Source organism: Arachis ipaensis, chromosome B6, assembly GCF_059453495.1.
Source record: "Arachis ipaensis isolate K30076 ecotype BB chromosome B6, ASM5945349v1, whole genome shotgun sequence".
NCBI lineage: Eukaryota > Viridiplantae > Streptophyta > Magnoliopsida > Fabales > Fabaceae > Arachis > Arachis ipaensis.
In genome coordinates, this window is record NC_142441.1 from 8,192,872 (window position 1) to 8,207,757 (window position 14,886).

The following is a 14,886-nucleotide window of genomic DNA, read 5'->3' on the forward strand; positions in this document are numbered from 1 at the left end:
TTATGAACACAAACCATCATTAAAGAAAAGATAAAAAAATATTTTAAAAAAGTAATTAATTGTACTAAGCAAGAGAAATATGATACTATACAAGTATACATCTCTAATTCATACTTTATAGTTGACTCATAACTAGAATTTTTTAAAACCTAATTGACTTTAATTTGAATTTAAAATATAAATCCTAACAACTAATTAAAAGATAATATAATAATGTAAACAAAATTATTATTATTACACAAAAATTAATTCGCACTTAGTTCAAAAGATGATAAAAGTATCTTTTTAATTATTATTTAAATAAAATTATTATTATTATTATGTGAACTTAGTTAATTCATCTGTAAATTTAAATTAAAGAGATTTTCTTATTTTTTTTATTTAGTTTGTTTAATAGAACTTAATTTTTTTTTCAAAAATCACAATAATTACGTGAACTTATTAATTTCGGTTTAAATTTAAATTAATTTTTTCGAAAATTTTAATTTATTAGCTTAGGAATATGAGATAACTACAATAATCAATAGTAGTAAAAAGAGTAATATGTAAATAACTTAAAATTTAAAAAGTAATAACTTAAATAAATAATTTAAAATTAAAAAGTAACACCTTAAACAAATAATAATTTATAAATAAAATTTTAAAAATTTCTAGTGAACAACATAAACAAATAATAATTTATAATTTTAAAAAATTTTTAATAACAATACATTAACAAATAATTAGTTCAACAATATTAAAAACTAAATACCCAACAAGGCAACAACCTAAGGAAAGGTATTAAAAATTTAAAAAATAACCATTTAAACAAATAATAAATTATAATATATAAATAAAATTTTAAAAATTTTTAGTAACAATACCTAAACAAATAATTAATTTAACAATATTAAAAATTAAATATATAACAACTTAAAAAAACGTATTTAAAAATTCAAAAACTAACTACTAAGCAAATAATAAATTATAATTTATAAATAAAATTTTTAAAATTTTTAGTACCAACGTTTAAGCAAATAAATTTCTAAACTCACTATATAAGCGCCACATCATCAAAAAAACTCTATTCCTATTATTATTTGTATTTGTACTACTATACAAATAAAGTTAAGCAGATATTTAAAAGAGTAATCGTAAGTTTTTTATTTTTAGTTCTTTAAATCTCTATCACGTGAGAACATTAATTCACGGAAAAAAGGCTACTACTTTTCTAAAAATTAGTTATTGGCATGCATTATTATTCTTTTGAACTAAATAAAGATGGTTTATAATAAATGTGGCATTATTAATTAGTTTATTACTCTTATTGGGTAAATTTTGTTTTTTATTTTAATTTTAATTAATTAATATTAATCAAATTTTTAAAAATTTTTTTTTTTGGAAAACTTAGGGTTTAAAGTTATTAATAATTTCAAAAAATTATTTGATATTGAAAAAAAAATTAGTAGTTCTTTAATTGAACTCATATAGAAAGCTATATACATGTTAGTTAGCCATACATAATAATTAACAGAATTCAAAGTTTCATATTTCACTAAATCAAAAGGAACTAAACATAGGGTTTTCTTATTTTATATATATATCTATATTTTTTGGAAACAAAAAAGTTAAGAAAGGAAGAAACTTTTTGTGTGGAAGCTAACATAATCAGTCTCAAACATCCCACATAGTTTTGTCAATAGCTGAATCTGCAGCATGATGAGGAATATGGTGATGAAAGTGGTTCATAATCTGCAACCTCTGCTGATTCAATGTCTCTACTGCTACTAATCTTTGCTGTTGCTCTGATTCATGCAAACTCACTGTTGCTGTTGAAGCCATTGAAGCTCCACCAATTCCCAAGAAATCATGAACAGTTGCAATATCATCATCCCTTCCACTCCCTCCTCCAAACCTTGATGCCTCCACCATTATCGTATTGTTATTATTATTATCATCATCACTAATCTCTTGTTCCACATCACTACTAATCTTCATCAACCCATTATTATTATTATTATTACTGTGCTCAGTAGTGATTGTTCCCATGAACATTTGACCATACATTCCCATATCATTATTACTACTACTATTAGTAGTAGTGTTTGCATCAAACAGTTGTGAGACGATTTCTTTCTGAAACAATTGGTTTGTAAATGCAGCATCATGGCCAGCACTAACTCCAGCCATGGTGGTTGTTCCCATGGAGAAGCTTTTCTGCATCATGGGTGAATAATTCATGCTGTTGTTACTTGCAGTTGCACCCATTTGAGCTGCTTTCTGCAACAAAGCAGTTGCAGACATATGAGGCGATGATGAAGATGGATTAGAAGAAAGAATAACATTGTTGAAGCCAGTAGAACTCAGCTGAAGCGTTGAAGAAGAACAAGAAGAAGTAGTTGTTGATGAGAAGATGGAGTTATTGAAAGGAGTTGTTGTTGGAATGATAAGTGGTGGATCAGTGATGAATAATTGATCTGATGAAGAAGAAGAAGTGGTTAATGGAATCTGACTAGGGGGCATGCCAGTTGTTAACAAACACTGATGGTGGGTGGAAGAAAGTTTGTTATTTTCTTCGGTCAAAGCATCACAGAAAGCACGATGAGTAATGAAACTGTCTCTTCTGGAAAAGATGGTGCCGCAATCACACTTATACTCGCGAGTGCCGCAAGTTTTGAGGTGGGCCTTCCAATCAGATTGAACAGCGTAGCGTTTGGAACACTTGTCACACTTCCATTTCTTTTCGCCGTGTTTGCGGCTGAAGTGTTTCTTGATGCCGGTGAGGTCGCCAAGAGCACGTGATGGGTTGTGGTGAACGCACGTGGGCTCAGGGCAGACGTAGACACGCTTCTTGACCTCTGTGGTTGTTCTTTGCCTTAGCTTCCATGGTAGATTGTGTCCTCTCCTGTGTAGTTGAAGGTTTTGGTCCCTCTGGAAACCTTTGTTGCATATCTCACACACGAATCTGTTTGTTGCCATTAATGTTGTTGGTGACAGAGCTACTACTTCTGCACTTGGATCTGTCATCATTCAAACATCAATCAAAATAAGATAAAGTGGAGTGCTAGGGGCGGGCAGAATTTGTGATGTTTAGCCATCAATTAGCCATCATCAATATTTTTAATGGTGTGAGATGAGATCTAATGGTATAAGATTAATCATTTTTTCTTTGATGGTTAAGTGCTGGTAAGATTTCAACAAAAGTGCTGACTCTTAGACTTATCATTCTTACAATTTTTAGTAATAAATAACATGAACAACCGACTTAAAAATTGGCCAAATTCAAGTAAAACACACTACATTTTAAATTATTAATCTAAATTTTAATATTAAAATAATCATCTGCACACCTAATAAATTGAACATCCGATATATTCATTGTTTATATTATTTAGTATTTTTATTATCTACCTATACTTTTCCCTTATTGTTGATCAGCATAAATATTAGATTGTCTTTTAGTAAATAAATTTTAATATTTATATGTACAAATTCTAAAAATATGAGTGTAAATTGTACTAATTCATATATGCAAATTTTATTAAATATAAGTGCAAATTATACATTTTTAGTGTACAAAATTCTAAATATAAATATAAATTAAGTGAAAATTCAAGTACAATTAACTTTATACAAATTAATAATTGAGAGCTGTTAGATAATAATTTAGTCAAATATATTAAATTATTTAATGACTCTTAACTATCAATTTTATATCAAGTTTTACTTACATATTATTGCTGATCAACTACCCAACTAAAAATGATAATATTTGCTAGTCAGAAAGATTGATCTAAAAATAATGAAAGATCAAGGGAATAGAAAGTTGAATAAATAAATTAATTAAATTTGCCTGGGGTTCCTGGTAGGTTTCTTTTCTTTTTATTGGTTTGTTGTTGCTGCTGCTTGTTTTCTTGATGAACTTCTTCTTCTCCAGTGTTTCCAGAAGAGAAGCTTCCATCTTCATTACCTGACATATTGTTTGACATTTTTGGATACAATACAAGCTTCTTTTTGTGTTGAAGAATTAGAAAGCAAATTGTTGTGGTTATGTTACAAATAAATGTTGTAAGCAGGTTTTTCTTTATTTGGCCTTATATAAATATATAATCTTCATTACAAGACAACAAATAGGTAAATGCCCCTAACTACCTTGCTAACTTCTTGCTTTATTATTATATTATTATTGTAATATCCTAATTAAATAACCAATCAATTTCTCATTAGCTCATGCATCCACAGATTGTTGGACCCTTGTATATATATTAAAATAAAACAATTGACCTATATATGATGGATTTTTAATTTAAAACTCCCGGCCCTTTGATCTACCTTTTTCATTAGAAATTAGCATAAGATTTTATTTCCATGATCCATAATATGATTATGTTAAGTATTGATTTATGGATTTAATATCTATACATTGTCAATGTAAAAAAAAATTACTGATATTATTTAAAAGAAATATTTCTAAGCATATTATATTGACTTTAATCCATATATGGCTTAACAATATTGGATCAGATAAAATTTAATTAATATTATCTTAAAATTAGATGAACCTAGTTGAATGTCATAAATTAACTCAAAAATTGAAGGTTGTCTCATGTTTAAATATAATGTGGAAGAATATAAATGGATGACAAGGCAAAAGTTCTAATAATGTTTTACTAATTAGTGCAGCCATTGAAGGTTAGTGTTACTAGCTACTAAACTCGGATTTGTTTTTAAACGAGAAAATAACTATCATCATAATAACGAAGACGAAATCTATCTACGTCTCATTTGATCCATATATACGATCGATGGAAACAAGCAAAGTAATAAGAATCTTCAAATAAAAATTAGAATGAAGCAAATATGTACTAATGACATAAAAGAGGTTGCTACCGAGTTAACCTAAGCTACATTATTCAAGCTTTAATTTGCCATAATGGCAACGACATTCACTAAGGGTATCCTATGGCCTCCTTCATATAAATTAAAGCAAAAATAAATGTAATGATCTTTTCAACATTTACTTAGATTATGGGTAATGCTAGGGAGACAAAAAATACCGTCAGAACTTGCCTTATTTAACATTCATTAATTGTCGCAACAATTAATAAATGCTAAATAAGGCAAGTTATGACTGTTTTTGGCTAATTTTCTTTAGTTACCAAACATTTCCGTAGATTATAATACCTTTATACATATATGGAAATTATTCAAATATAGTGTTATCAGAATTGTTTTATAAGTAAAAAGAATTAGCTAAAAACAACAATACTTGCCTGATTTAGCATTATATTGTAATAATAGTCATGCTAGAAAGACAAAAAAAAAGTCAGAACTTATCTTATTTAATATTTATTAATTAATTATTATAATAATTAATAAATATTAATAACACAAGTTCTGACTAATTTTTTTTGTTACCAAACATTTTTGTTGTAATAATTAATGAATGTTAAACAAAGTAATTTCTATCTGTTTTTTTAATCTTCCTATTATTATCGCAAAATTATTATGTAGTTGATAATCGAAAATATTTGGTAACAAAAAGATTAGTGAAAAACAATGAAAATTTGTCTTATTTAATATTTGAATAATGTTACACATCCAAATCTTTTTGTTAACTAAGTCCAATTAAATTAATCTAATATAACAAAAATCAGTTATAACTAGTATTATTCAAAGTTTTATTATTTAATTTAATTAATTAAATTTATAAAAAAAATTTTAGATGTACAATATTATTCTTAACATTTATTAATTTTAACAACAATTAATAAATATTAAATAAAATAAATTTCGATAAATTTTTTTATCTCTTTAGTATTGTGGATTGAAAACATATTAAGACTTTAAGAGTGTGTGGAATAAAGTCTCATGAGTCATGACCATGCCAAAGGTATGATAGAATTAAATTCTATGGATAATATGTGTAATAATAATTTTAAGCATGGTTGAAGTTTATTCATCGAATTTTTTTTCTATTTTGTATTGTTCTGGCAAACATAAATGATAATAAAAACGTTTTTATGGCTTGAAGGAGTCATACATGATCACCATAAAAATATTATACTTTTGTTATTTTCTTCATGTTAGATTTTACAGCTCCCACGCGCTTCTTGCTTTAAGAAAACAAGGGGACAAAAACTAGAATATCAAACATGAGATAAAGTTCAAATTTCAAGTAACAAAAATAAAAAACTGACTAGCCCTTTTCATTTGATATATAAATTTAATTTTTATATACAGTCAATACTAAAAAATTTTATATAAATATTTAATTATATATTATTATATTAAATAATCGTATAAAATTTTTCGTTCTATCAATATATTAAAATTAAACTATATATACTCTTTTATTGTCAAACAAATATTAATAAAACGACGAAAAAGACCTGGTAGAAATCATCGACATAAAGATCGATATATTTGATGAACCTAGCTTGCTTACAACAAATAAGTAAGGACAAAAGCTTGCAAACATTCTTTATATATCTTATAAATATCTCGCATTTATTCATTACATTATGGTAAGCCCAATTTTTACATGATTACATGCCATGGAATTATTGTTTCGAATTCTTCATATAATTAATTATTAATTTTGGTGTAATGGTCGCTAACTGACATAGATAAAGGATCCTTATAGATAAATCCAACAAAGGGAACAACCTAGATTAGACGGTTTGTTTATGTTATTTAACAACGAACTAACAAGGATAGGTTATATATGCATAAAACTATTGTTATTGATATGGACATGCTTTGATTGGGTTATTAATTATTAAAAAATTTTATAAAGCTATAATTTTGTTAGTATTTAGTAAATGGAATTTTTTAGTGTTGGAAAACTGATTACAGTAATTCCTTTATCTAACACCGTTAGATAAGCTAACGAATTATAATTTAAATGATATAATTTTTCTATTTTTATTTAAAAGTTGTGAATTTGAATTTCACTCTTAACTTAAAAAAAAAACGAAAATGTTTGAGAGTAGTGACATAATTTGTCTTTTTTTTTTCTTTTGTTTGTATTCATTAATTATTGTTGAAATAAATGCATAATATTACATATATAAAATTATAAATATTAAATTAAATTAAATAATTTTATATTATTATTTTCTTGTATTACTCTTAGAATAATATTTGTTCAGTGATGAACTAGAGTATAAATAACCCAAACAAATTAAAATATAGTGATGAAGTGTAAATCTAGGGTACGTTATTAGTATAACATATTTTTATACACCTAGTGGTGCTTATTAATTACCACCTAGATATAGTGAATTAAGCTCATTAATATTTAAGGAATTAAAGTTCTATAACCTATCCATCTAAAACAAACTTATATTATGTGTTTAACTAGATGCAACTGCGTAGACAGATAGGTAACAGATACGCACATTATCTAGAAATAAAAATATACCCGACGATACTTAATTAAATATCAAATGAAATAGATTTTGTTAACGACATATAAATATTATAAACTCATATTCAAAGAGGTATATATACAAAGGATCCTGCTGGGGAGACAATGAACTATTTGTACAATGAGTTATTGAGTTATAAAATAAACATCCTCTATACTATCTAGAATAACCATCCGAGTACTAGGGATAATAAACATCTTCTCAAAAGATTAAATTGATTTTGGGGTTCACCAAGGATCAAACTCTTGACCTTTCGGATCTAGCGCTTTAATACCATATCATAATATCATATCATGATACCACTCATCCCAAAAGCTTCAGCTGATGAGAAAATATAACACTAATGATTATATCTCTAATACTCCAGAAACCTCCATTGTACACATTGTACAAGTATTCCATTGTCTCCTCATACTTTCCCATATACAAATAATGGAGGATTATAATTAAAAACTTGTAAAGATTTTATATAAATCAATATCTTAAAATTAAACTTTTAACAATCTTTTCACAATTCACAAGAGAAGTATATATTAAAAATGATAAAAATATTATTTACATTTTTTAATACAACAACTTGTATTCATATTAATGTTAAGGAGAGAAAAAAATCCCAAATTTATTTTATTTAGCATTTATTATTTTTAGCAATAATTAATAAATATTAAATAAAATAAATTCTAATTTTTTTTTCACGGTATCCCTCAGTTCGATTAGGCAAAGAATAATTCGTTGCGAATTGGAGTTTCATTTAAGAGTTTGTTGTTGGCCAATAGGTTACTATATACACAAGGCGAAATTCGAATTCAAATCACAATACTTATTTAAATAGACTAGCGAACTAATTACTAAATCAACCCAACTTAATTAATTCCGACTATTTTTACCTAATTTTTTTGTTATCAAATGTTTTTGTATTTTTTTTTGGGTGTCCCCTCGTTCTCATATTATTTAGTAGGGTTATGCTATGTGTACATTAAAATTAGCCACCAAAGTCAACTATCAATATAAAATACATGTTGCAATATAAATACATATTGAAAATAAATTAAACCACATATATATTTATACATAAATACATTAGTGACTAATTTTAGTGACTAATTTTAATGTACAAATAGCATTTCCCTATTTGGTATTTAGTATTTACCTAAGCCTTGAAGGGACCATGTCAATTAAAAGGCGCGTCGTCAATAATGTCCAGCCACCATCCAGCTTGGGCTTATATAAATAATAAATCTATTCCACGAATTTATAAAGCATATTTAATTCGGGTAAGTCACTTTTATTTTTTATAATACTATTTTATACATCATATTTTTTATTGCATATTTAAATAAATTTATTAAAAAAAAAGAAATAACAACATTTATTCCTATGTAATTATATATAAAACGAGTTTATAAACAGTTTTTTATTCATCTAAAAAAGAGAACTCAAAAAGATTCAGAAATTAGTCATTAGTTTGAGATAAGGGAGCCACTTAAATAAAGATGTCAAAAATATTTTTTTTAAGATATTTTTTAAAAATTAAAATTTAATACATATAATTAATTAAATTATATTATTTTTATTAAAATTAGATCGGATAAATCAGTTTAGCAAAAAATTAATAAATTAAAATTTGAATCAGTATAAATTAATATTTTTTAATAAAAAATGATTACAATATTCCTATTATAAAACACAACTAAAATATCCCTATTTTATATATATATATATATATATATATATATATATATTAATTTTGAAAACTTTAAATTCTAATCCTATAACGACAGAGAAGAAAATGACTAGAATTTAGGTTTCTCAAAATTAATATATATAATAAGAGTATTTTAGTCATTTTATATAATAGAGATATTGTAGTCATTTTTTATAAAAAATAATATTAATTTAAACTGATTCAAAATTTGAATCACTATTTTCAGTTGAATTAATTTATCTGACCTAATTTTGACAAAAATAACATAATTTAAGTGATTATATATATTAAATTTTAATTATTAAAAAATACCTTTAAAAAAAGATGTTTTATGCATCTTTATGAAAGTATTTTCCTTAAAATAAACGTACAATATCGGAGGATTTCCGCATAATAAGCTATAAATTTGGTTAAGACGATAGATATTGTAACTTTTTAAGAAAAAAAAAAATTCAGATTCAAGTCCTTGGGGAAAAGCCACTCTTTTGTGAGATCTTCACTAAATTGGACTAAATCAATGGAGTCATAATAATAAGACCTTGGTATGCAATAGTTTTGTTGGAATAAAAGAAATTTGGCATAGTGGGGACTAAGACCAAGAAAAATGAAAAGACAGAATGGGGAACACTAATAAAGAATATTGCTCCATAACCTGTCAAATGGAATGTTGCTTGATTTGCAAGTCAAATAGTTATTCATTATTTCTTTTCAAATAAGAGATTACTTCTTCTAATCAAAGCAATTTATCCTTAGGGATATGTACAAAACTAACCGTTTCTTTCCAATTACCTCTAAAAGGTTCTTTCTCACTTGCTACAATTATATGAATGTATCATTTATTTGAAGTAGCTAACACCTATTAATTATTCTCTTCTTACTCATAAGTTGCTATAACAAGAGCAACAACATTTGGTAGTATGGAATTTCTTTTTATTTTTTTTATTTTTATAAGCCACCAATATTTTCAAATTCTTTTGTCCAAACTTTTTTTTAAGTTTCCCAAATCGGTCTAATTTATTGTGGATCTGGATTCCATTTTTTTTAATGTCACTGGTCAATGAATTGTTGTATCACTTTAGTGTACATGATAAGATTCAAACTTCCGACACTTGTTTAAACGGATAAATGAGCTAACTACTTGACCAGTATAAGCTGGTTACTTTCGTTCTAACTTATTCTGAGATGAATTAGATCATTATGGAGTAAAACTCAGAGAGGGTTTGAAAAAAAAATCATTTGAACCAACCAAATATTGGTAATTGATAATAAAAGAGACTGTTTCTATAAAGCTACAATTGTGTTCTAATAAAATAATTAACATTCCTATCAATTTGACATGAAATAGAAACTACGACTTAACAGTTTTTTTACACTTTACAGTGCCTCAACAGTATTATGATTCCCATTAGAGAGAATGATTTTCTCTTCTCACTAAACTTGGGTAACTCATTATTAAAACTTTTATCCATATGCTATCTTATTCTATTATCATCAGGTCAAATTCTCAAGAAAAAAAGAAAGGTAAGTGATCTGTGAACAACTGAACATATACTGATAGCATTGATGTTCTTGTGTATTATGGATACACTTGAAACAATAAAACTGTATCCCATCTTTTTTCCCATAGTATAGTGATTCTCCCTGCTTCAGATTAATGCCATAACATTCTCTTCCTCTGCTCTTGTATCAGCCATGGAATTCACAATGCCATTGTCACAATTACCACTAACTATTGTTCCATTACTTGCACCTATATATCTTGACTTTGAAGAATTACTCTCTGAAGATTCTGTGCTCTTTCTCTTCCTCTTTGAGTTGAGAAATCTGTACTCAAGAGCTTCCAATGCTTTTGTGGTCAATGGTCGGTTTCTAGTGCTCGTCCGACGGCTTACAATGCCGGATTGCTGCGCCTTATCATGATGATCAGGAGACTCCTGTATGGCATTGAGCTGCGCCGTGTCGGATGGAGAGGACAACGATGTATTTTCACATGGATTGTGATTTTGCTCCATGACATTAGAGGATGGAACATCCCTTTCCATGTCCATGTCCATGTCCATGTCAATTCCAAACTCTGGTGAAACTTGAGGAAAATTCAAGTCAATCAACATCATGGTTTTAGATTTTTCTTCAGAAACTTGTACAACCGGATCCTGCTGAGTGGCACTGCCTTCACAAGGGTGAGAAAAGATGTCTGAATCCATAGACAAAACCACGCCCTCGGATGCTTCGTGCAAAGTTGATGGCGAAACAGGTTCATTCAAATCAAACTTCTGTATTTTCATGACATTAGGAAAGCAATTTGAGCAATCAGATGCTGCATTTTGAATGAATTCATGCTCATTGATCTCCCTTGGATGGTTTCCATCATGCTGCTCTGAATGAAATCTATGATTTTCTACTTCTAAGGTGGTGGTGTTGCGCTCATCGAGTGTAAGAGATAAATCTAATGCATCTATGCTCATATCTGTAGCAGAGAATTCTCCAACAGGCTTTGAAGAATTAGCCTGTTCAACCTGATCATCCACATGGTTTGAAGAATCAGCTTGTTCAACATGATTTGGAGGACTACCTTGTTCAACTTCTTCTTCAGAAGTATCTTGCTCAGATTCAATGGAACTGCTTGAGATGTCAGATATGCTCATAGTTTGAAAAGGTAAGCTTCTTAGCTGCCTCACTTTGCATTGATGCGAATCAACAACAATGCTTGTATCAACAACTGTAAATTTCCCATGATCTTGCTTGCACTTTGAACTTAGCGGTTGAAGGTAACGAAACTGTTTGTTTCCCTCATCCAAGTTTCCCTCAGTTGCTTGAATTTCATTCTCAATAAGCCCCGGCTCCAGTGCTACTTTATTCAAAACATCACTTATCGAATCGAAGTAGTGGTTGCCTTTTACCAGTTTCCTTCTAGAAAATTTCTTAACACCGGGTATAAGAAAAACCAAGGAAGGTTTTGAACTGGTGACAAATTGATCCTTAGGCTGCTCAGAATGCCACCCTTTCGCCAAAAGGCGCGGCCAAACAGCTTCCCAGAAGAGATCATTGGACCGAGCTTTGCTCAACCTGAAATTTCCTGTGAGAAACTTGATTATGTCAGCTGATGTAAGAGAGGAGCAAGCTTTGCCAACTGGCATTTCGGCACGAATAGAGAACACGTTTGTAGTCTTTGTCGGCTCGTTGGCAGTGCCAGTGAGATCTTGCTTCCCTTTACCAATGCCTACTGCAGCTATGAACACTTCAATGCCAACAGCATCCTTTAAATCAAATACATATTCTTCAAATGGCATCTTTCCCTCCAGAAATTTCCTTGAAATCTGCAGTAAGCAAATATTTGTCAAGAGTTTGTTAAGGTACAAAATACAATTGCAGTTCATTATAGTGAAATATTTTCCTTGTTGAAAAGCTAATACACCTATATCCACAAAAGATGTGAAAGGAAAAGGTTCATGATTGAAACCACAAATATTTCTTTTAAGAACTTAATCAAAGTATTTGTTATCATATAGAAGGCTAATTAAACTATATTTGTTATCAATAATCACTTCCATTTATAATTACAGCCTTGATAATTAAACTAGCTATGAAAATTTCTGCTGTATAACACTGCTAATTGAATATAAGATTTTTCATGGAAAATCAGTGCTTATTTCTAATCTATGCCATTAATTGCAACTACTTTAAGTCAAGTTGGAGTATCTTTTTCCCAATTATTTCCTAGCATGAACACAATACCCCAAGCTTGTTGATGGTTAATATTTAACCTCTAATGGAAATAGTATATGGCATCAGCAACACAGACAAAGAGGGATTTCATTCAACAATATTCATTACTGATAAAATGAGATCAAAACTTTCAATATCAATGTCAAGAATCTATGTAATCTATACAATGATTTAATCTCACAAGAACATTACTTACTTAACAAGGTGGATAGAATTATAAGAACTTGCATACATTAAAGTATGTCAAAGACTAGACATACCTCAATCAACAAAGTTTGGCATTCTCCTGCAACATGGGAAAACATTCTTGACAGCAATTCTTGTTGCCTCCATCCAGTGAATATTTTCTGGCCGTATATACATCGCCTATTTCTCAACTTCCGGCACTCTGACCATCGGCGATACCCTTTAGACCTATAAAACTTGCCATAATAGAAAGACAATATGTCTCCCATGTTTTTGGTCCCAACAAATCTCTTTACAAGACTGAGATTCTTTCCAAATATATAGAGGCCAAGAAGAAAACTGTCATATTCCGTGTTCGTCCAAGATTGAGCAGCCAACAAACCAGGGAGAAGATACTTTCCTCTTGACTCAACAGATTTTGCAGAGGATTGAATTTGAAAATTAGAAAACATAGTCTGAAATTCCACTTTAAGCTTAGGACATTCATTCTCCGAAATCATTTGTCCCTCTTTGCTTGTGATAGATTCTAAAGCCTCCCAATTACTGTTTTCTAACTTGCAATGTGACCACATCAGAGGAATAGGTAATCCTAGTGAGAAAGACTCTGGCCTATTGACTCTGGTTTCTGAATCTATTGTCTTCTTTGTGAGCTGAGAGCGATACGGCACGGCGATGAATGCAGGAATTTCAGCTTGGTGCTCCTCTCCAACATGAGGATGATCTTCTGGATCTCCAAATATATCATCAGAAGCATCAGAAGATTTCATCTCAGTGCCTTCTTTGTTGTCATCACAGCATAGATAATCCATCTGCTAATAAAGTGAAATCTAACACTGCAAGAATTTTGAATGTTCAAAAATCATTCCCTTAACACAACAACATGATAGCAATTTCATCATAAATCAAGTGATTAAAACACCAAACTTCAAAATTTTATGAGAAATTCAAGTATATTTAACTATGCATATATATTACAGCAGAAAAACTGCTAGAATAAGGAATAAAAGGGAAATAGAAAAGAGAAAAGTAATGTGAATCAGTTCACAGAAAACAACTCAAGTGAAAAGGACATTCACAAAATCAAACCACGCAAAAACGGACACTTCATATCCACATCCAATTACAACAAACCCAGATCATCCCTCCACGTTATAAAAATAATAGTGATTAAAAAGACTTAAACATATTTAAAAAATTACAAAATCAAAGCAACTACAACAAAACTAATAAGCTTGAATTAAATAGACAATTAATGATACAAGGCAAGTGGGAATGATAGAGAGAAGCAATCACAATGAGGTTGTTATCATAATTAAGAGGCAAACCCATCAAAATAATAAATAACCGCTTTAATAATAAGATTATATGCATGTTAATAATGTTAATGTAAAGTAATAATGATTGGAAATAAGAGATGAAATGTAACCTTGAAGGGGATAGGGCCCACGTGTGAAAAATCGACCTGGGAAAATGGGTCTTCTTAGAAACCTCGATTGTCAACTTGTGTTGTGTTGTGTTCTGGTGGGAACTGAAAAGAATAACACAAAACACATTAAAAATAAAAAAACAGCAGAGACATATATAAATATGAGAGATGGAAGGACGTGGTTTAAGGTTGTTGATAGATTACCTCGTATGGTATGTGCTACTGATTACTATGTCACAAACACAGTTCAACTTTCATGACAGCAAACTTGTGTTCCGTAACTAGAGAGAGAGAGAGAGAAAGAGAGAGAGAACGAAAGAAAGAAAGAAAGAAAGAGAGAGAGAGAGTGAGAGGACCAAGAAAACAAGTAATCAAAAGAATAAATGAAGGAAATTCTCTACGATGTTAAAACTAGAGACAAAGCAAAAGGT

The 14,886-nt window shown here is 28.9% G+C and overlaps 2 protein-coding genes across 2 annotated transcripts; both read right to left on the reverse strand.

Moving 5' to 3' along the window:
• Positions 1-1,653: 1,653 nt before the first annotated feature.
• Positions 1,654-3,974, reverse strand: LOC107646346 (protein indeterminate-domain 7-like). The gene is made up of 2 exons (XM_021105764.2): positions 3,833-3,974; positions 1,654-2,999 (listed from the first exon to the last, which is right to left on the reverse strand). Exons 1-2 carry the CDS (start codon positions 3,966-3,968, stop codon positions 1,654-1,656), a joined length of 1,482 nt encoding a protein of 493 aa, XP_020961423.2. The 5' UTR covers positions 3,969-3,974.
• A 6,378-nt stretch (positions 3,975-10,352) lies between these two features.
• LOC107645613 (uncharacterized) lies at positions 10,353-14,886 on the reverse strand. The gene is made up of 4 exons (XM_016349682.3): positions 14,660-14,886; positions 14,456-14,557; positions 13,104-13,862; positions 10,353-12,434 (listed from the first exon to the last, which is right to left on the reverse strand). The coding sequence occupies exons 3-4, from the start codon at positions 13,836-13,838 to the stop codon at positions 10,764-10,766; spliced, it is 2,406 nt and encodes an 801-aa protein (XP_016205168.1). The 5' UTR covers positions 13,839-13,862; positions 14,456-14,557; positions 14,660-14,886; the 3' UTR covers positions 10,353-10,763.